At 41.6% G+C, this 22,864-nt stretch overlaps 1 protein-coding gene across 1 annotated transcript in view; it reads right to left on the bottom strand.

The window, feature by feature from the left end:
- The window catches only part of WDR7 (WD repeat domain 7), a 348,971-nt gene that overhangs the window by 85,402 nt on the left and 240,705 nt on the right, over window positions 1-22,864 (bottom strand). The window contains exon 22 of the mRNA XM_018576230.1: window positions 11,414-11,600. Within this exon, the coding sequence (XP_018431732.1) occupies window positions 11,414-11,600 (187 nt within the window). The remainder of the gene's footprint in view (window positions 1-11,413; window positions 11,601-22,864) is intronic.

Genomic DNA, 22,864 nt, shown 5'->3' on the forward strand with positions numbered 1-22,864 from the left:
AGTTAATCACAAATATTGACACTACCTTTACAACTCTTCTCTGTAGAAGTGTATTTTGGAGATTCTGGGCTCATTTTTACACACCGATGCCACATTTCAACAATGAAAGCAGAAAACAGAAGGCTTTGATGCTATTTTAGAGGACAATAATTGGTCTTACTTCAAAATAAAAAGAAAATTTTTTTTGACACATACTAGTCTCTGCTGTATAATAAAACATCGACATCTTCCTCTCACAGGGTGTATTCAAGTATCCAATCCCTGAATAAAAACGCTTTATGGGATTTTGTGATGCCTATTTCTTTTTTTCCCGTAGCCATAATGGCTTATGTACTACTTGTGTGAATAGACAACTGTGTAAAGCACTGGAGCTCTTAAGATGATTGCTGAATTGCTGGAGTAAATTTATTTCAAAAGGTGGAATTTGGTCAGGAAAGATCCACTCCGCTATTGTGCTTTAAGACATGGAAAAACTTAAAGTGCAGCCTTAGAAGTAATAATAATCATCAATATTACATATGTCCAAAACCAGCTACATGTCATTTCTTATTGTAAATTCCTAGCTCGTACGAGCAGTCATTTTATTCTTATTGTGTCTTATTTTTAATGCATATTTTTTGCTTTCAATTTTTTTTTCTATATTTTTGCTTTCAATTTTTTTTTTTTTTTAAATCTGTATTACAAATCCTTGTTTGCAACACTTTGGAAATCATCAGGGGAGAGATCACTATATAAATCAATAATTATAATAATCTTGTCTTTCATTTCTTTGTATGCCGCTTTTTGTTGTTGTTGTAATATTTATTAAAATGTGTTTTTTTATATCATACTGTGTAAACTATATTGGAAAAAGTCTTTTAACCTTTGATGTAATTTTTAAATATAATTCTAGTGCAAAAATATTAAAGCGGGCCTTGATGAAAATGAAAGGTCCCCCTATCTGGCAGCCCTCTACCCTTCAAATAAAGAATACTCACTAAAAGCAAATAAATAATTTTTCTTCTTCTAATGTTTTTTTCCCCTTGGACCACAAATTCCAGCAATTTTCTTTAAGGTGCTGTTGAAGACAACATACCCCACCGCTGCCTACTAAAAGCTGAACCCCTAAAACCCAGTGAGAAAGCACTCAAGCACAGCGCAGGAAGGTTTTAGTGAATGTTTCTTACTTGGGTGGCTCCCAGATAAGAAGGCCTAATATTAGGGATGCAGCTAACGATTATTCTCATAATCGATTAGTTGCCCGATTAATTCTCTCTCTCGATTAGTTGCCCGATTAATATATTCTCTCTCCTTTCTTTCTTCCTTCCTTCCTTCCCCAACCAACTAATCAATGATGAGAATAGTTGCCAACTATTCTCATAATCGATTATGTGGATTAGTTGCTGCAGCCGTACCTAGTATTATCAATTATCAGGCAAGGTCCGTTTTAAAAGGAATTTGTCATTTGCCTATATTAAAGTGTTAATTAAAATTAGCTAAAGACATTCCAGCTGCATCAAAAAAGAAAAGGTTTTCAATGTCTTACAGTTTGTTTTTGTCCTATAGCAGCCACAGACCGAGTAGAAAAGCACGACCCTTGATAACAGCTGCAGAGTGGGACCCTTGCTCTCTTTGTGGAACCAGTGATCCCTCTGCAAAGATCTGACACACCCCCTTGCTGAGTTAGATCTATAGCTCTGCAATCAGCAAAGCTCTCTGCAGAGAGGCCACTGCTTCCAAACAGAGAGCAAAGATTCCACTCTGCTGCATATATTAGCAGGGGACAGGCTTTTCTACTCATGAGGTGACTGCTTTTCAAAGAAAACAAACTCTAAGATCCCATATACATTTGTGTGGTGCGTTTACGTAGGTTGATGTTGCGGATTAACATGCATTGCATTAAGGTTGTCCATTCAAAATGATTGAACGCACCACAGCATATTTTGTAACGCAACACACAGCAATGCACCACTGAGAGTGGTCATTAATGATGTGTGGGGGCTTGGTGCAAACCAAGTTCCCTAAAGCCCGCAAACAGCAGACTCTGACAAACAACCCCCCTCCCTTCTCCCTGGCCCAATCAGTTGCCACAGAGGTATTCCTTGTCATGCAGCCACAAAGGGGTAGGGAATGCCCCTGCCACAACTGATTGGGCTGGAAAGGAGTGCGTGTTAATGACAGATATGTGCGGGCTGCACACCTCTAGGTTGCCATCCACTGCAGTGTGCTATGACACAGGGGTGTTGAGGAAGGTCTGTTGGGGCTCCATTCAAAATGAATAGCATAGAATCACACCAATGCCCATGGTACGTGTGCATTGCGGCCAAAAATGTATTTAACTGATTTAAACTGGGCGTTCACTTGAGCTTTAAAGATTAACTAGTTTTTGTTTTGTTGTTGTTTTTTTAAATCTGCTAATTTTACCATTTTAAGCTTGATTTTTTTTTCAGCTAGAGTTTAGTTTTAAGCAAAGTAGCATGCTTCCTAGCAAGCATAACAGGCTGTATGCACTTACACCACATGCCACCACCGAAGCTGGCAGAAATACCAGGTACAGGTACTCCACAGTGCACCCCCACTGGAAAAAATCCAGTAAAAACTGAAGCCTTAAAAGAAAAGGAAAAACTGTAAAGATAAAACAGCCAATCTGCTTAGAGTTCTGTAGGGCTCCTGGTTATCCCATCTTATGTCTGTTATCCGATGAGCTGGGAAACTCTAACTTATATGTTTGTGATAAAGTCGATGAATTGCCAAACACGCCAACTATAGGCTCCTTGTTGTCTCTCACATACAGAAAACCTGACGTATCCAAGTGTCAGTGTAACACTGGCAGGTTTGGACAACTGAGAAACTGTAAAAATTAATCTGAGAAAGAAATAGGATGTTCTATAGCGCAGGCTTAAAGCGGACCGTTACCCATAGCTGTAAAATAACAACAAACTCAACTTAAGAAATGTTTAGTAATGACAATCTACACACACATACTTCTAGATAATTGCCGGCTTTGTATTCTTTGCATTCCTTATTTCTCCTTTCTTCCCCAGTCTTCTGACAGTGGCCATGTTTACTAAGGGCAGATTACTGGCTCTCCTTTTACTTCCTGGATTACTGGCACAGCGACTAGGACATGTGACCATGCACATCATCTCAGGGGAGGAAAATGCCTTTCCCTGAGATCTCATGAGATTACAGCTGAGATTTCCCAGCAATGCTCTGCTGATGACAAAACAATCCCAGTGTGCATTGCTTTGCCAAACTGAAGTCATTTTGCCCTTTCAAAGCAGGAAGTGAATGTTCTGCAAGTGTAAGTATTTCACAATCACAGCATTTTACACCTGACGTGTCTATGTTATTATTAATCATTAATCATCATACATAGAGGGATGTAATGATACATAAAAAAAATAATGTTGGTGCTAGCTATAGAGTGGGAGAGAGAGCTTTGTGGGTATACTGGCCATACACTTTAAACTGAACCTGTGATGATAGGGAGCTGCCCCTGCGGACTCATATTTAAACGTGCAGGTTCCAGTGCAGTCAAATTTAAAGCATTCTAGATTGGAAACATTATGGATGAATGACCTGGAACATGCATGGCGTCAGGGAAGTCTGGAAAAGCTAATTGAGTCCTAGATGCTTCTCTCATGCCAGTGACCCACTAGGTAGAATAGCCAGGATCAGGCTGACAGGGCTGCATCTCATAGAATGAAAAACAATGGCAGCTAATAATAATAATTAGGGATGCACTGAAATTTCCTCCGCCGAAACATATCAGCCAAAAATGGCACTTGTGGCAAAATGCCAAAAGTGCCATCTTTGGCCGAAATTGTGGTGCATACCTGGCTTCTCTCCTCCCCACTGGGCGCTGCTCTGTGTCCCCTCTGACACAGCGCAGCGTCAAGCAGGAAGGGGAGAAACTGAGAGGAGAAGGCCGAGGGGAGAGTGTTGTGAGCAGCCAACCTGTCACAAGAGGTCGGGCTCTCCCCCCACCGTTCAGCCTCCTCTGACAGATAAGGAGAGCAGAGTAGGGGCGGAGATAGCTGACACAGGAGGCTGAGCCAGTGGTGCAGGGGAGGAGTCAGCTGTCAAAATAGATTGAGCTCTCCTCCCTAAACCACTGGATCAGCCACCTACAACAGCGAGTCAGGATGGAGAGCGGGTACAAGCAGTCAGCAATCAGGGATTGCTGAGTGTTTGTACAGAATTGAGGACATAGTATGTTTACTGTGTCCACAAATATGAATGAATGTGAAGTGATCTACTTTTCCTGTTTATTCAGGATTGTGAACATGGTAAACATACTCTCTCCACAGGGTATGAATGAACAGGAACACTCAGTATAGCGGATTCCTGTTCATTCAGGGGCTACAGAAAAGAAGATTGAAGACTCTGGGGATGATTTACTAACCTAAACACACGCACACACCAGGTGCGTGTGATTTTCACACAGCAAAACGTATTTATCAACCAAAAAGTCTCTAAAAGCATATTTCCACTAATGCCATATATGGAAAAATCATGCACATGATGCATATATAATGCTGCTTCACAGTTTAGACAAAAATGGTAAGCTCATGCATTTACATTCCTGCATTCATCAACGCAAGCAACTCAACATAGAGCTAATTTACACAACATCACCTTGCAATTCATGCAGGGCTTTGCACAACACACCTGCTGGGTGTGTACACACTACAAAGGTGTTTAGATTACACCCATAGATCATGCTGGGAGGGAACACACTACAGAGGTGTATACATGTTCGTGGTGTGTTTATAAGGTTAGTAAATCAACCCCTCTGTGTCCTATTCTATTTATATAATTCAAAAGGGAAATATCAGGCGTCTGTTTAGACCCCTAATATTTCCCCGAACACCCCAACAGTAAAATTTAAATATTTATAAAAAAAAATAAAATATAAAAAAACAAAAACTAAAAGGTTAGTAAAAAAAAAAATTATTTTCGGTTTTGGTTTCGGCCTGACATTTTTTCATTATTTTTTTTTCCGGTTTCAAAAATTTAATTTTAGTACAGCTCTAATGATAAATAAAAGAAAATATGATTAAACTGTAAAAAGAATCCAGGTCTCCTTCAAAGACATAAGATGTGACTGCACTGATGATACATGACATGACACTCTTGTACAAGGTACAGTGGCCGCAGCAAGCTGAAAGTATAATGTAACGTCATATTCTAATCCATGAAAATACATTGCTGTTTAAGGACACGGCTGCTCTCTATACCTCTGTAAAATGAAAGCCATTTACTATGTGACCTTAATATAGCAAAACACAAATACATTTCTGCCCTAATGAAATTACACAGAAGGTCAACCTAAGTTAAGGCATTTTTACTGTAAATCACCAATAGGGAGGAAATGAAAATGCTGCTTTTTATGAAGACATAACCGCATTTACAAAGCTAAAAAGACGCAGCGCCGCTAATGATAGCCGGCAGAAGGCGCAGAGCTCTTTAATAGCAAAGGACCTTTTAAAGTAGAACTCCAGCCAAAAATAAGATAAAGATGATAAACAAATAGCCCGTTAAAGATAACATAATAAAACCAGCTTTTGCCGCAGTATTCATCTTCAATCCAGAAAGTTTACTGCAGCACTTTTTTTTTTCTCCAACTAGATGTCCTCAGTTTTGACCGCCAGCATCATTCAACCCCCCTCCTCTGAGCCCAGGCTGTCCTGGACCCGCCCCAGTCTGAGACTGGACAGTGAAAAGGGGAAGCAGCACAGTGATAAGCTCATCTGAATCCGAGAGTCTCTCTCCTCCTATCAGCATATTTCTGGTAAGTACATAAAATGACTGGCTTCTCGTGCTGCTTCTTTCTTTCCTAGTCTGAGCCATGCTGAAATGTAAGAGGTTGATACCAAATCAAATTCAGGAACTTACACTGCTTCCATTTAAAAAATACAATTAATAATGTAAAAATGATTACAGAGCTGCATGACATTGTGCTTTTATATCAGCCTAGAGTTCAGTTCCAGCTAAAATTTCTTAGTATACCTGTTTATTATTTGTCAGCTGACTTTCAGAGAGATATCAGGGAAAAATTTAAGCTCAGAAGTTCCATATACATTTCCTACAAGGGTACCAGATCAGGTGACAATGTCATGCCTGTGGGAGAGCCCTGAACTTGGCAGACGCTGTCTGGGGGAGGAAGACTGGTGTCCATTGAACAGGTTGCTGTTTGTTGACAGCTGTATCGATGGAACATTGTTCCAATGATACAACCATAGACAGTGTCTGCAAGGTCTGCTCATCTCCACCCGCCCTACCCTCTACAGCGACATGGGACGTTATTACGCATACACCTATTGCCTGCATGTTTCCCTAACCTCATAGATCTATAGATGATTAACCAGTTGACATCCGCGGTGTTAAACCCCCTTCCCATCCAGGCCATTTTTCAGTATTCAGCGCTGCGGTACTTTGACTGACATTTATTCCGTCATGCAGCGCTGTACTGAAATGAATTTTATACCCTTTTTTGGGGACAGATAGAGCTTTCTTTTGGTGGTATTTATTCACCACTGGGGGTTTTATTTTTTTACTATATTAAGGAAAAATTACCGAAATTTTTAAAAAAAAACAGTTTCCCCTATATTAAATGATAAAACATTTATTATTACCCAATTTTTTGGTAAAATATAAAAGATGGGGTCACGTCGGGTAAAAAGACACTAAACATGTCAAGCCTTAAAATTGCGTGCGCGCGCGAAACCTCAAAAAACGATAATACCCAAAATTGGCCCTAGGCGACGCTTTAAAAGCTGTTACCGCTCATCAGTTTAGTGTTATCAGTGATTGATGGCCCTAAAATGATTGCTCTCACTGCGACGTTCGCGGCGATATGTAACATGTGTAGCGCAATTGTAATTTTTGCGCGCTGGGGCACCGGACGCGTATTTACGTTTATAGGCGCGTAAAAACGAGCGCGCACATATAGGCGATCGGCGCGCTATGGACCCGCTGATCGCCTATATGTGAAACACCCGGTACCGGGTGTTCGCATTGGACGGGTCTTTTCTGCCCGTGCGTGCCCGCTAGGGGGCGCGCGCGAGCAGAAAAAAATTGCCGTCTGGAGACGGCAACCCGCAGATGCTGCAGTGCCGTCCGTCCGTTTTTTTACTACGGGCGGACGGCAAGAGGTTAAGCACCAACAACTATCATCTGCTCTTTTAAAAGAGAGTGGGGGGAATGTATCCAAACTGGAGCAGACAAAATCTGGAGCAGTTGTACACAGCAACCAATCAGCTTCTCTCATCAGTTTGTTCAGTTAAGATTTGAAAATGAAAGAGAGAAGCTGATTGGTTGCCATGTATATCTGCTCCAGATTTGGTCTGCTCCAGTTTTGATAAAATCCCCCTAACTGGGTGGAGAAATGGCACTTGCCCAGGGTAAGTCAGACCCGCCTACCCCACCCCAAAAAGAAAAAATTAAACTAAATCAGAGAAGGGCCCAGGATAAGCATTTCTGGCTCATAATCAAGCATCCTGATATGTCCACTCAGCCCTGTGTTCAAACTGCGCTGACCATATCTATCAGCGCAGCCCAAACACAAGACAAGGCAATGGATGGTGACCGTCCACACCACTGCGTTCCGGTGGTGTGCACTTAAATTACAGCTTGTAGTACTTCTTTGAGCGCACTGCAGTGAGATGCGGTGCAAACACATGGCATAAGGTTAAGCCCACCGTACTAGCACACATACACCAGCAGCCATGCGGCTGAGTGTAGCTGCTGGTGTGAACAAGTCCTTAGGCCAGACTTAAATCTCACCCAGTCTGCGCTCGAAATATTATGTCTGTGCGCATTTTCAGGTATATGTAATACCGGTGTCTACCTGCCGACAACAGTGTACAGCCACTGACTTTAATGTGAGGCTGCTTGCTGCGCCTGGGGTTCTCTGCCGGTGGGTATACACTGGCATGTATGGTGTATGAGGGCCAGTGCAGTGTGCAGGAAACTTGTAATTCTGCTTAAAAACATTCAAAAAATGATTGAAAAGAAAAAAAAAAACACACCACATAGCAATTGTCAATGGAACAGATTTTAAGTAAAGTAAAGTTCAACCAGTTAGGGTTTACATTCACTTTACAGCCGCACAGGCCTTTCAATGTGCTTGGTGCTCAGTACTTAATATAAGCTGACAGACAATAACCGGCACTGTGTACCTCGGCTTCTAAGAAGGTGAGCCTCACATTATATTACTCTGTATGCCATGCTTCATGATAAAAGCTGTAACTAGATGCTGATCAATGCTAGATGCACATATTGTGTGGATGATGCGATTATTCCGCAAACACTGACCTGAAATCATTTCAGCCCTGACCCTATCCATATTAAGACCATGTCTTTCTTTGGCCATAAGCAAGAATTCTGCTTGCAGGGGGATCCCTTAATCTTCACTCGGGGGACAATATAATATTAGAAATTCTAACGGTTGCGGAGTGTGACATATTTCTCTGCACCGTGCAAGTTGTGAAGAATAAGTGCAGGTGGAAGATAAAGGAAGCGCTGAGAGCAGGAGATAAGATAAGAGGTGGCAGGGCTCGTATTACACGCCGGTGACAGGACTCTCCATGGCGGCATGTCACAGAGGACCGGGAAGACGGCATCCCTCGGGTTCAGGATCAACGGCTCCTTTTCTCCAAGCGACAGAAGCCTTTCTTTCACATTGTACCCTTTATGTGTCCATTATGTGTCTTTTTGTTATATTCTTCTTTTGATCAAAATTTTTGTTACAATCTCGTCTGGGCAGCTTTTTTTTTTTTTTCAAACATAAAAAATAGTTACGGTGTTTGTGTCCTGCTGTTTTGCAGGAAATATTAAACAAGCGTGTCTTTCAGAGTTTGCACAGAGAACAATTTAGAACAAAATGAATGGTAGCTTTAGGCAGCCAATAAAATACGCTAATACACTGGTGACTGCGGTGCTAAAGTACAGTGGTACCTCAGTTCAAACGTTTCTGTTCGCCAACAATTCAGTTCGTGAACAGGAAGTTCGGTAAAATTTTGCCTCCGTTTGCAAACTCCGCATTGGGTGACAAACACTAGCGTGGCCATTTTCCCCGCTCTGACATGTGGTCGTGGCTTCCTCTACCCAAGATCGCGGTCGCAGACAGACCTGTGCTCACTTGCTGTGAAGCTTTTTTGTGCGCTTTTTAGCGCATACAGTACTGTACAGTATTATTCAATCCAGCATGGCCCCAAAGAAAGTGCAGAGCAAGCATGGTGGTAAAAAGAACGTGCATAGCGGTAATGAAGGTAACAAGAAAGTGCAGAGCGGTAATGAAGGTAACAAGAAAGTGCAGAGCAAGAATGGCAAGAAGAAGGTTTGGAAGAAAATAACCATTTAATTAAAGAAGGAAATTGTAGAAAAGCATGATCGAGGTTAGTGTTCGCTCTCTTCATACTGTACTGTACTTGTTTCATATTTTTGTGGTTACATTTTTTTTTTACATATGGTTCAGCACAGATTAACCTTATTTACATGGAACCCTATGGGGAAATCTTATTCTGGTTGCGACCAAAATTGGTTCGTGACCACGTTCGTAGGGATCAGAACGGATTAACCTTATTTACATTGAACCCTATGGGGAAATTTGATTCGGTTTGCAACCAGAATTGTAGAACCAATTAAGTTTACAACACACACAGGGACTATGAAGAACAAAAGTAGCCCCCCTCCAGAAGGAAGGACAGTGTCAGCACCAATTCAGAGATGATTTGAGTGATGTACAAATTCGTTAAATTTTTGTTAACAGTTAAGGTACTTGAATGCATTTGTAAGATTTACTACTGAATTTAGTGTCAAGATGAACAAGATGTGTAACTGCACTCAAAATGTGATATTTTATATCTACAAATGTTAATGGTGCCTAAGAGGAACCCTTTAACTTTTGTCTCAAAGTCCTTCAAAAAATAGTAGTGCTCTTCATATGCCTAGGCACTCTGGATCCACAGCCTCATAGCTTTATATCTGCAGTGTAAGATTTGGAATAAGACTTAGTCATATAACTACTGTGCTGTTATGTGTTTTCCCTGCTGGACAGAAAGCGGTACCTAAGGACTTGCAGCGCAAAGATCTTCCTGTTTCAGCTCCATTAATTCTGTGCATGTATGACTCCAGCTGCTTCTTGATTATTCCCCCATCAGTCATCAGGTGTATGGTAAGTCAGTTATAGAAAAAAGAACAGCTGTAGGGAGCTCATAGGCAACGCTGATGACATGTTCTTCTGCTTGCCTATTTGGGCACAGTACAGGTGCTCTTTAAGCCGGCAAACTAGGACTTTCATCGCCCATAAACACTGTGTTTAACCGAGTTACATAAAAATGATCAGATAATTAAAACATCAGACTGAAGCTTGTGAGCACTTCAAGTCTGAGTGAAGAGATGGATTTTGTTTTGTGTGCACTTGACCATCAAGCCGATACCAAAAAAGAGAATTGTTGGCTTGAAGTCTGGTAAGTTTCCATACTTTCTATGAAAGCCCAGTGGCTGAACATGAACAGTCCTTGCCATAAGTAATTTATCTTCTATATGCAAGTTCTAATTTCAAAACTGCATGATGTATGATGATATATAGACGAGCCATAAACCGTTTCTTTTAAGTTTTGAGAGCCAGAGTTTTGAGATCGCCACCACTACATTCCTAGGTCTGTACACATGCCTGGACATTTAAAAGGCCGCATCATACTCCCTGTTTGAATCGTAATGTATTTTATATCATGGAGATTACAAATGAAGAATTGCAAACAAATAATTGTGGAAAGAAACATAAGTACTCCAAGGTGGGCAGGAAGAGAGGAGAATACATTGATAGGGAATCACCTCCACTGGAGGCCCCAAGAGACAGAAGTCGGCTCACTAGAATCCACCTGTAAATAACACTTTTGGGTAGACTGAGCCTTTAATATTGTATAATGATCTAATACACAAGATGTAAACACCCAACATGAAAAATACACTTAATACTCATATGATCAATTCTAAAAAGCGGTAGCATTATTTTCTTCCCCATTTAGGTGAACTTGTCCCGCGCCAAACGTTATGTGTCCCGTTATTGGGTTATCCTACTCAATTTGGCCCTTAGCTTTTTGGTATTTGAGGCTGGCCATAGACATGCAGATGTCTCCTCTGCCATTCCTAACCTCTCCTGAAAATGCCAGATGCCTGTCAAATTGATCCACTGGCTTCAATAATTTTTGAGTCACTGACCAGGAGTAAAAATGCAATTCAAGAAAGTCAGAGAGGTCAGAACTTCCAAAATACATATATGTTCTAAACTCAGAAACTACTGAAGCACTGATTCAGTAGCACAATCATCCTTTCTCAGTTCAGGTTGTCCTCAGTTTACGTTAGAAACAAGTAAAAAAGGATCATATTAGTTCTATTCACCCTGCAAGAAGGAGGGACTTACTTAGCAAGCTGCTTTTCTGCTTCGGCACACAGTTCCAGCAGGCCCATCAGCACGGCCGACACATCCATATACGGCTCCCACACCGTGAAGCCGCGTCCAATCAGATCAATAGCTGTCCTGCGGATGGTGCTGTGAGGGGGGAGCTTGGGGCTAGGCGGCTGCAGCAGTAAGAAGGTCAAAGCTTTGCCTGTGATTAGAAAAAAAAAACAAAAAAGATATATTGAGTTAAAAGCCATCCCTTGAATGAGTAAAACGGTTTTACAAGACTTAACAGCAGATTAAACGGGCAGCGCGGTAAAAAAGATCAGCCGTCTCAGCAGAAAGGTGCAGGACTTCCGCAGCGCATCAGCTAAAAAGCATAAAACTTAATGGGGAGGAAAATTGTTTGACAGACAAATGATTGCATATGGCTCCTGACGTGTCGGGGACAGGGGAGGCCAGGAGGAGAGAGGATGAGAGCTAAAAGGAAGGCTGGCACTGGCTCCTTCCCATCTCGCAAGACATTTAGGGTAAACGCCATGATATAGACATTATTGATCAATAACAACTGTTCAATTGCTAATCACTAATAGCTATTACAGCCTCATTAATCCTTTGCTGAGTAAACGCAGAAATCATTACATCTCTTGTGTACAATCTCGCCAGAAAAAGGTTTGTTTTGTCCAATAAACAGATTCAGATTTAAAAAAAACTTAAAATATGTGCACAGCGTAATCAAACTGGACAAAACCAATTGTATCAAAACACACAAAAAAAACCCCAACAACAACAAAGCAACCACACACACTGTGGTCCAATGTTGCAGAGATTGATTTTCGGTATTACACAACACGATGTATGGCGCTATATAGATGAAACATGCTGTTAGGGAACCATAAAATGTATAGAAATAGCGCTGGGGATTATTTACGGTTAACCTTGTATGGAATGAGTTCATGGCACTATACGCCATCTTTTATGGACACAATAAATCCAAGATGGATGTAGTTTTGTTGTCTGAGGTGCAGGGAGATTTAGTCATGTAGAAGAGGAGATTGGTTAAAGGAGAACTCCAGTCAAAACAATAATCTATATTCAGACAGGAGGTGTTAAAACCATTGTATCCAATGATTTATCAAATGTTTTTGGTTCCCTGATAATATGCAGATTTGCAGCTCTATGACTCCTGACACCTGAAGTGGTTTAATAGCCTCTCAATAAAAAATCCTGGCTTTTTGTCATTTTTGCAAGAGAAGCAAGGCCTGAAATGGTGGGGTAGCTAAGCCAGAACACCACCTAAAGGCGAACTTCAGCCCAAAATGCCTTGAAATGCAGACAACAACCCTGGCCTCTCTGTTCAGTACTTCCATACTTCATACCAAAAGCCCCTCATTTGGAAGTCCCTCTGTCCTCATCAGTTGTTCCTCTTTCTGGTCTGATGCACAGATATCTATGAAAATGTTCTATTTAACTACCAAACGTGTTATTCTGCTACACAACTATCACCCTATCTCATTTGTTATTTTAGCCAGGAAAAGGGTGAAAAAAAAATTCTGGGTCCAACCAATAATTTTTGCATATACATTCTTAATGGTCCGTATTACTGGGGACGTGGCAGAGGAGGTGCCCATTGCCTAAATACTAGGGAAGCACCGATATATCGGCCGCCGAAACATATTGGCCGAAAATTGCACTTTTGGCATAATGCCGAAAGTGCAATTTTCCTGCTGATACATCGGCGCATCCTATTCTCTCCTTCCCACTGGGCGCTACTCTATGTCCCAGCGGGGAGAAGAGAAAGTGAGAAAGTGGTGGAGAGCGCTGTAAGCGGCCGGCGTCTCCTCCCACACCGCTCTGCCGCCTATCACAGTCCGGCAGAGGGTGTGGGGGCGGAGACAGCACTGTCACAGGAGGCTGGGCTTTCCTCGCGACACCGCTCGATCAGCCTCCTGTGACAGCATGTCAGAGAGGAGAGCGAGAGCAAACACTCAGCGATCACTGAGTGTTTGTACATAATTAACTATATCCTCAATTATGAATGAATGGGAGTGATCTACATCACCCCCATTCAGTCATAACTGTAGTTATAGTAAACAATGTTCTCATGTTATCAATGAACAGGAAGACTCAGAGGATTCCTGTTCATTGATAACAGGGGAATTTCGGTTTTAAAATTCCCATTTCGGTGCACCTCTACTAAATACATTGGGGGGAATTTATCAAAGCAATTGCCACAGTTTTAGCCTCTTAGATCATTTTTTTTAAGTGCAAATCTGTCTTTTAACACGTGCCCATGTTTTCACCTGAGCTTGCACTACTTTTCCAACTGCATGTGTTTTGCACGTGTTTTCATCTGCACTTGTTCTGCGGCTGCCTGAAACTGGAGCATCTAGGTGATTGTTAGGTACAAAACAATCACAACTTAAGAAGTCCCCATGACCACTTCTTCAAGAAGCGACAGTTCTGCTTTTTGCCCGAAGTTACGAGTCTTCTTTCTTGGAGTCTGTTAAACCTCATTTATCAACAACATTACACTAGCATCATAAATGTGGCGAAAATATATTACGTGCAAGTTCAAACACTCGCAACTGCTATGATAAATTCCCCCCTATGTGCTGTAAAGTGTGTCCCTCTTTCACATCAAGTTGGAAGGTGTGCTAATTTAGTTATACATTGCTCTAGTTTGCCAATCCAACCCACTCTCTTTGGATGGTCATCTGGAGAGAAGAAAAGAGAGAGAGAGAGATAGAGAGATACATAGGAGAGAGGGAAGGAAAGAGAAAGATAGACATTAGACAAGACCAGCCTTAGCAAGCAGACACACATTACATATGTGAAAAGCTGTTTGAAATCTGATTGAATGCAGCCAACTCAGATTGAAGGATCATTAAACCCTTGCATGTTTTTTGCATACATCTACTGCTAGCAATCGGTGTATATATAGATCAGCTAGCAAGCAATAGATAGATATATGCAAAAACAGTAAAATAAAAAGGAAGAACCAAATAGGTTTAAACTTACTTGTGTCTCCGCCGCACACTCCCGTACAAAGACCTGAAGATTCTCGGGCAGCTGAACTAGATCGCGGGGGAGGTACATGCGCAGTTCAGATCTTTGGCCGGGAGAAGAGGAGAGACACTAGGTAAGTCAATGGCAGCAGCGTGCACCCGCATAGACTCCGTGGGACAGGAAGAGACAGGAATCAGCGCTGGATCAGAGACCGGCACCAGCGCTGGAGGGACTTCTGAAAACTACTGGAAAGAAGATGATGATAGGATTAAGAGGCATCATTTAAGGTAAGTCCTTACACCATCATTGGGGAGGGGGGAATTAAGACTTTAATGTCACTTTAAGATAAAACTTGCTAACTTTAGTGCAGCTGCAGTATCTGCTGGAAGGCATTAGCAGTTCACCGACTGGTTTCATGTGTGTACTCTTTAGTCAAAATAAAAACAAGAACTTGACTTTCTCAAGGGTTGATTGCTGCTCACTGGAGGAACCCCCACATTCCACATGTAATATTAGGAGGAAATCAGAGGCCAATAACAGTGCTCACAATGGGCATGGGGTGACGTGAGTTAGAGCGTAGTTCTAGAGGTAGGCCATAGCCAAGAAGTTGGGGATGTTAAGCCATTAGGGAAACCATTACTAGAGGGGCACATAGATGAGGATTTTCTGGCTAATAGAGGTAACACTACTGCTGTGAAAATGGCTGACTGGTTGCTTTAAAATCATTTTTAGTAAACATATTCCAATAATAAGTTAAAGCTAATATGAAGTTTCTGTGATTAGACTTAGATTAGCTTTTTAATTTATGTGATTTTCTTGCAGTTCTTTAACTATTGGTTTAGAAGTAGAAATGAAATAACTATGTTCTCCTCAGTGACGGAGACAGAGGGGACCGGGCACACACATTTCCCAAGGTTAAAAACACATTTCAGTCATGAACAGCTGTGGATCCCTATTAGGTCTTCTCCATCTCTAATATGCTGCTCCTGTCTTTGTACTCCCTTATTATCTTTCCAGCAGTAAGAAATGAAGACACTGGGGTCAACCACAGCCACCATTAGATATTCAGGACCTCTGCAGAGGTCACAGGAGCAGCTTAGAGAAATCTCAGGACAGGCTCGCTTGGCATTTAACAGAAGCCTTGAAGGTTATTCCTGGGGAAATGGCAGAATCCAGAGACTTTTTCAAGATGCAAGACTGAAACCTTGTTAAATACCCCTGGCAGGCTTACATTTGCCCAGCTCCCACAGACCACTTAAACATGTCTTTGGGGTACATCAATTTTGCACACATGGTAGGGATTATTAGCACTGGAAGCAGGCACACAAAATTCAAATTTCAGCACTATTCCTCTGGGACAATCCTAAAAACCAACAATATTGTGCCACCAACTAAAGGACAACTCCACTGAAACACATATACAGAATCTGGTTTCCCACTGAGCAATTTGTTACAGCGAACCTTCACCCATTAAAGCACCTTTTCATTTGCCTCTTGCCCCCTCCTTCTTTGAAAATTGCAGCAAAATTGGGTCTTTAAAACCTTAATCCTTGCACAATCTCTGTCAGGAACCTACAAGAGACCCACGACAGGTTTGCATATTCACGGAATCCATGCATACAGGGACAGCCAAGGGTCTCTCCCAGGTCCCACACATCTGACAGAAAGCCCTAGTGGTCTGCACATGTGTAACACATCCGCAGCATGTGTAGACACGTTGTGGATCTCTGCCAAAGACCTGGCAAGAACCTGTGCATGTCTACACATGTGCTCGATCTCTTTTCAGGATGGTGGCAGGGGACACAGCAGATCTCAGAAGACAACGCTGGATTCGCTGCGCACATGAATGTGCTATGTGAGCTCAACCCAAAAAAAATTAACAGTGGGTGAGGTGCAAATTAACCCTCGGGGAAAGTGGGGTGAAGTTCCTCTTTAAGTTACGCACATACACTTGGTGACAGTACTTTTTAGCATTGCCAAATTTATAGACTCTCACTGTTTTATCATTCAGACACTGCCCCAACTACCTCCTTCTGGTTGGTCCACCAGATAAAGTCACCAGATGGTCCCTTATCCCTTCCCTACCCATTACTTTAAAGAAAATGTGAGATTTCAGCTGCTGTGTTGGAAATTAGTATACAGATTAAATGTGTTAGTAATGGTAGCTAACCCACAAATGGCTTTCATGACTTTTGAAGGAATAACATGGTAAGTATTCTGTAATGTGACTTCGAATGGGTTGATAGTTTTTGAATTAATACAGGTATATCGAGGGATGCCATGTGGCCTGGCACTTGCTTGGAAATATATAAACACACCACATCCAAAGACTGCTTTTGCAAAAAAGTTGTATTCAACATATATAAAAGCAGAATAGGTACAATTGGACAATGGGTACAAATATCCACATATGTCATATCAGAGTATACTCTTGCTGTATACTTGTTGTCATATGACATACTTGGAGATTGGCTATGGACTTCCCGTGAGCTGATTGGACCAGGGCTGTCACATAAAGTGAGTCACGTGCTCCTCCATATTTTGTGATACAGGGTATTTTATTAGAGATCTAAAAGCAGGAAAGATAAATACACTGTTTGGCAAAAAGTATATGGACTACCCTCCAAAAGAATGGGTTTCGGTGCACAATTCCAGGCCCGCTAAGACATGATTTGAGGAGTTTAGAATGGAGGAACGTGAGTGGCTTCCACAGAGCCCTGATCTGAACCCTAGTGAAAATCTTTGGGATGAATTAGAACACAGATAGTAAACCAGACCTGCTCAGCGCATCAGTAACTAACATTGCAAAGGTGTTTTTGACTAAATGGGCACAAATTTCTATATACACACACTCTAAAGTCTTGTGAATAGCCTACGTAGAAGAGTGGAGGCTGGGTATCTCCATATATACAATGTCCATGTTTTGGAGCAAGATATCCAACAAGCTCACAGGTGTAATCGTCAGGTGTCCCCAAACTTTTTGCTTTATAGCATATATGCCGGAATGCATTGAGGGATTAATTCAAATCTGTTACATTGTCCTGCATGGGTAAAGCACAGGTTTGCTTTAAGTAGAGGTCCACTTTAAAGATCCTTTCAGCAAATAAACTAAAATTTAAAAAAATAAATACAACCAAACAGAAAGAGCTCTAACTATTGGGAAAGATCCTTCACTTGGCCCTTTAACGACGGGTTACCAAGATTGCTTGAAGTGACTTGAGCAGTGATTGAATTCCCACCTGAGGGTGATTCCATAGTTTTGGCACAAACATCACTAGGCAGAGCCAGTGGAATGACCATCAATGCAAAGGAGCACTACACTGACGACTAATGTGAAGGGCCATTAGAAAGACATCTAATGTATAGGGCCACTAATGCAAAGGGGCACTGCACTGACCACTAATGCAAAGGGGCACTGCACTGACCACTAATGCAAAGGGGCACTACACTGACCACTAATGCAAAGGGCCACTACACTGACCACTAATGCAAAGGGCCACTACACTGGCCACTAATGCAAAGGGCCACTACACTGGCCACTACCCTGATCACTAATGCAAAGGGCCACTACACTGACCACTAATGCAAAGGGCCACTAGACTGACCACTAATGCAAAGTGCCACTACACTGACCACTAATGCAAAGTGCCACTACACTGACCACTAATGCAAAGGGCCACTACAATGACCACTAATGCAAAGTGCCACTAGACTGACCACTAATGCAAAGTGCCACTACACTGACCACTAATGCAAAGGGCCACTACAATGACCACTAATGCAAAGGGGCACTACATTGGCCACTAATGCAAAGGGGGCACTTCAACGCTTATAACGGATATAAGGGGATATGTCCCCACTCACCTTCAATGTAAAGGGACACTACAATGTCAACCATTGTAAGGGGGCACTTTCCCATGGACCACCAATCTAAAGGGGAACTACACTGACCATCATTGAAAAGGAGCACTATATATTTCACTGCCATCATTGCTTTTCTGGCCCTTATTATTTTGTTATTGCTAGTGCTACTGAAAATGATTTTACATTTCTCTATGATTAAGCCCATTATTATTATTACGTTAGAGTGAAGGGGATTCATGGCGGGACGATGTGTACCTGTGTGCTACGATAAATTCTTCAATGAAGTGTGTGGCCGGACTTTTTTTCTGTGAGTGACTATGAAAATTGTTTTGTCATACAGAGTGAGGGGTGGGGGCTAAACTTGATCTATTCTAGGTTTCAAATACACTAGGCATGTCCTATAACTTATTCATTTATTTTTATATCTACACAGCGCTAGACAAATTCCAGGAGCCAGCTAGCCTATGTTCTTTAAAATTGGCACCTAACATTTGAGGTTTTCTCTAGTTGTTGTCAATGGAGCTGGCTCCTATAAAGGTCTTGCTGGCTCCTACATTGGGCAGACTGGCTCCTGAACTCCGTACCAATTTGTCCACCCTTGTATCTACAACTTACCGATCACACTAACGTACAATCAACTGTAGATATAATATACTGTAGCATGGGCTGCTTGAAACCTGAAAATTCTTTCAAGCCTTCCTCCATATTTAAAACAGGTTAAGAAAGACTGTCTTGAAGTCTCTGCCAATGTATGCAATCTGAGGCTGCCAAACATCCTGCTCAACCTAATCACAGTGATTATGATGCGTCAATTACCCTTGCTCTAACCCTTCTCTCCCATATCTGCAGCCATTGCCACAGTGAGCATTGATGCTGTTTTTGCAGCTGACAGAATTTAATAAAATATAACAAAAAAAATAAAAAAGGTAGCTTCAGCTGCTTTATAATGCAAATATACGGTGCTACAGCACATCCTCCTGTATTCTTCAAACACCGCCAGCAAAATCAATACTTTCAAGGGAGAGTAAATGAATATACCACTGAATCTGAGCTATTGGGGGGTGGGGGTGCAGGATTTTTCAATTTGCCATACCTATACATTATCGGCTGCCATGGGGAAACGGTGGCGTACACCCATGTGTGTTGATATGCGTGCCCATGTGTGTGTCGGAGATAGCTGTGGGCAAATGACCAGCTTTAGTGTCTGAACAGGGAAAGACTGAAGAAACACGCTCTAGCAGAACACTGTTTAATGAATTGCTCAATGACTGCTGCACTCATAAGGGATTACTTACTACGTTCTCTTCATATCGGCTCCGATGCATCATGATTCACGTTACTGCAGCACGGAGACGATGAATTAGTAATAAGTGGCTACATATTTAGATGTGTTGATAAATAGAACAGCAAATTAAATCAATTTCCCTGACTACCAGAATACTGCCGTCAGAACTCGCCATGGTGCTGCACAGGCTGGAGGAGGGAACAAGTACACGGACAAGACCTGAAAGAAATGGCTGAAATAAACATGCCTGGGACAGTAAATCAAGAAATAAAATGGAAAACTCCAGTGAGCACACGCTTTTAGTTATTACTGTAGAATTTACCTGAAAATCATTTTTACATGACTTATTTTTTCTGTTCCATATTTTAATAACTATATTTAATTTAAAGATTATTAAATGCTCCTTCTGGTGGTCACTGGAATTTAATTAGCGTCCATATTTAAAGCGGCTTTAAAATATATTTCCACTTTTTCAGCCAAATAGAGATAACCTATTTTATATGCATTCCTATTTATATAGCATAACTTAAAATAAATAAATAAAATCGATATAAAAAGAGTTTGCCCACCCTCTAAGCTTTATTATTGGCCTATCACTGTGATAGGCACCCTCACTAACCAATGACAGGGCACCAAGAGGTGTTATTGGCAGAGCCAGTCACCACAGGAGATGTTGCTATGACCAGATCTTAACATCCTGGTATTGGGCCTCCTAAGGTAAGAAGTGATGCTGTCCTGAGGGAACCTGGGGTGCATTTCTAATATTAACAAAGGTTAAGAGATTCCAAGAGAATGCAAGACCTCCAACACCTAAAGAGACCACTGCTACGTATTAAATAGTGTCCAGAAGTCACACAGAGAAAAAAAAAAAGTGACTTCTTCAGGACATATTTGCTGGAAAGCGACAGAGAAAACAGATCACCTCTTCTGGACACGTATCCGAACTACGCTTTTGTGTGCTCTTACGGTATCTGACATATGAGACCGTCAGAGTCACTGTAAGAGAAACACCCAGAAAAAAACTGTCAAGATCACACTTGCTCTCATTTCAACTACAAAGCAGACACTACTACTGTCAGAACGATTTAAAGCTAAGGTCCAGGCAAACATCTAAATAAACATGAACTATGCATAAGGGAGCTGTTTTACCTATCTAATTAGCCCTGAGATTTACACAGTCCTGCCATACAGTACAGCCAGGAGAAGGGCACCACTTTATTTGTTACAATTACGTATTGCACTGGTGACCCCATCCTGCTCCCAGCCAGTGATTGGACAGGTAGGAGCAGCAGCACACTGATTAGGCCATCAGCTCACTCTGCTCTTGTCTATCATTGATAGGCAGGTCGATAACCAGCCAAACTCAGGTGCTTACACTCCTTGCATTTAAAAATCAATACTTCTTAATGATTTGTTAAAAAATATAGAGTGGAATTTATCAACACTGGAGCAGACAAAAACTGGAGCAGCGGTGCATGGCAACCAATCAGCTTCTCTCTTTCATTTTCAAATCTTAACTGAACAAAGAAGCTAATTGGTTGCTATGGCCAACTGCTCCAGATTTTGTCTGCTCAATGTTTGATAAATTCCCCCCAGAGAGTTTAAGCTGACTTGTACATCTGTATGGACTATCGCTTTAAATGAGCCTGGAAAAAAAAGAAATATGGATGCACACCAATTATCCTTTCGCCGGGCCCCCTCCATTACACTAGTTACATTGAAATTCTAGTAATATCCCTGAAGCAAAAAGGGGATTTTTAGAAAACTTGGTCCCACATTTGTTGAACCTTCCACATATGTATGACTGTTAGAGATATTGACGAACTGCTTCCAATTAGGGAACATCAAATCGATCCACGAGTGTAAATCCAGCCAGTCCACTGGGAACAGTGACGGGCTTTACCTGGGAACCTGATGCACTCAACAGAATAACTCACTTCCTGATTTTCACAGCCTGCCCTCTGGTGATGTATTTCCAGATCTCACGCCTGCGTAGACCGAGATCTAGCTGCTTGTTATTCATGCAGGCTGGAAATCTTTCAATACATCAGCACATAGTGACCTGCCATCTTCTCTGCTGGGAGATATGGATATTCCAGAAGGCTGCTGGCAAATGAAGGCCAAGCCATTAAAGCCTAAGCAAGAAACAAGGATATGGGAAGATTCACCAATAAAAAAGTTTTGACTATACACAAAAAAAGAATACCTATGGGATTTCGTAAAAGGAGGAGGTGATGGGAATAAAACTAGACGCAAAGGGAAGACAATTGGTGTAAGGGTTTGCTTTGAAAGTGGGATAAAAATTGGATCCAGCCATTGGTAAGTGGTCCTTTGAACCAGTTCGTTATTATACCTGGAGGAAGGAATATCACAATCCCCTGAGCCAGATCAGTAAAAACAGTCAATGCAATACATCTTCTTTTTGTTTCTCTTTCAGATCTGCTCAGCTATGACTTTCTATGAAGCAATGGCCAAACAAAGGTCCTATTTTTTTCTCCTAATTCTTCCATATGGCTGTTAGAGGTAGAATTTTTGGTTAATAAAGGGTTGTTTTCTGAAACTGCTACGGGGTTAAAGTGTGTAGTCAGTGCACAGACAACACATTAAACTCAAGCCATCAATGGGTAAGGTACATCAGATTACCAGTTATGGCCTACAATGCACAATACAGGGTGAAGGCGATGTAACATCATGTCATCTATGCATTCTGGTCTGAGAGCAAAAAGCAGGTTTCACCAGGACCTGCTAAGAATTCTTCCCATTTCCCAGCCAGGACATCTTTGTTTAAACTTTGACTTGGCTTAAATGAAGGAATTAATATTGACAAAAACATCAAGGGATCTAATGAGTTGTTAGTTAAGGCAATAAACATGTCACATTAGAGTCAGCGCAGTAAAGGGGTAATTAGCCAGGGAAAGGCTCTGCTGATTGGAGCTGTGCAGTCCTTGCTCTTAACCTCTCAGTCCATTATCTAGACAGGACAAGAGCTGGCTGGGCTAATGTATATTCTCCAATACCCATCAGCCCCTGCTACACTGGCCAAGGACTGCATTAACTGCGCTGGGTTAATATGGACATCTTAATGCTTACAGCATGACTTAATTATAGCAGCATAATACTGGAATGTATAGAACAATTGTGGACATTATATAAATGTTATTATATATACACATATGTAGTGAGGTAACAATTGTGACAGACTGGGTATGTGAGGGAAATTATAGTCTGGAGGAATTCATTCAGTGCCAGTGGGACTTTGAGGGGAGACCTTGGGAGGGGGGAGGAACAAACATAAATATGTGTAGGGGCTCCTG

Source organism: Nanorana parkeri, unplaced genomic scaffold, assembly GCF_000935625.1.
Source record: "Nanorana parkeri isolate BGI_ZX_2015 unplaced genomic scaffold, ASM93562v1 scaffold61, whole genome shotgun sequence".
Classification (NCBI taxonomy): Eukaryota; Metazoa; Chordata; class Amphibia; order Anura; family Dicroglossidae; genus Nanorana; species Nanorana parkeri.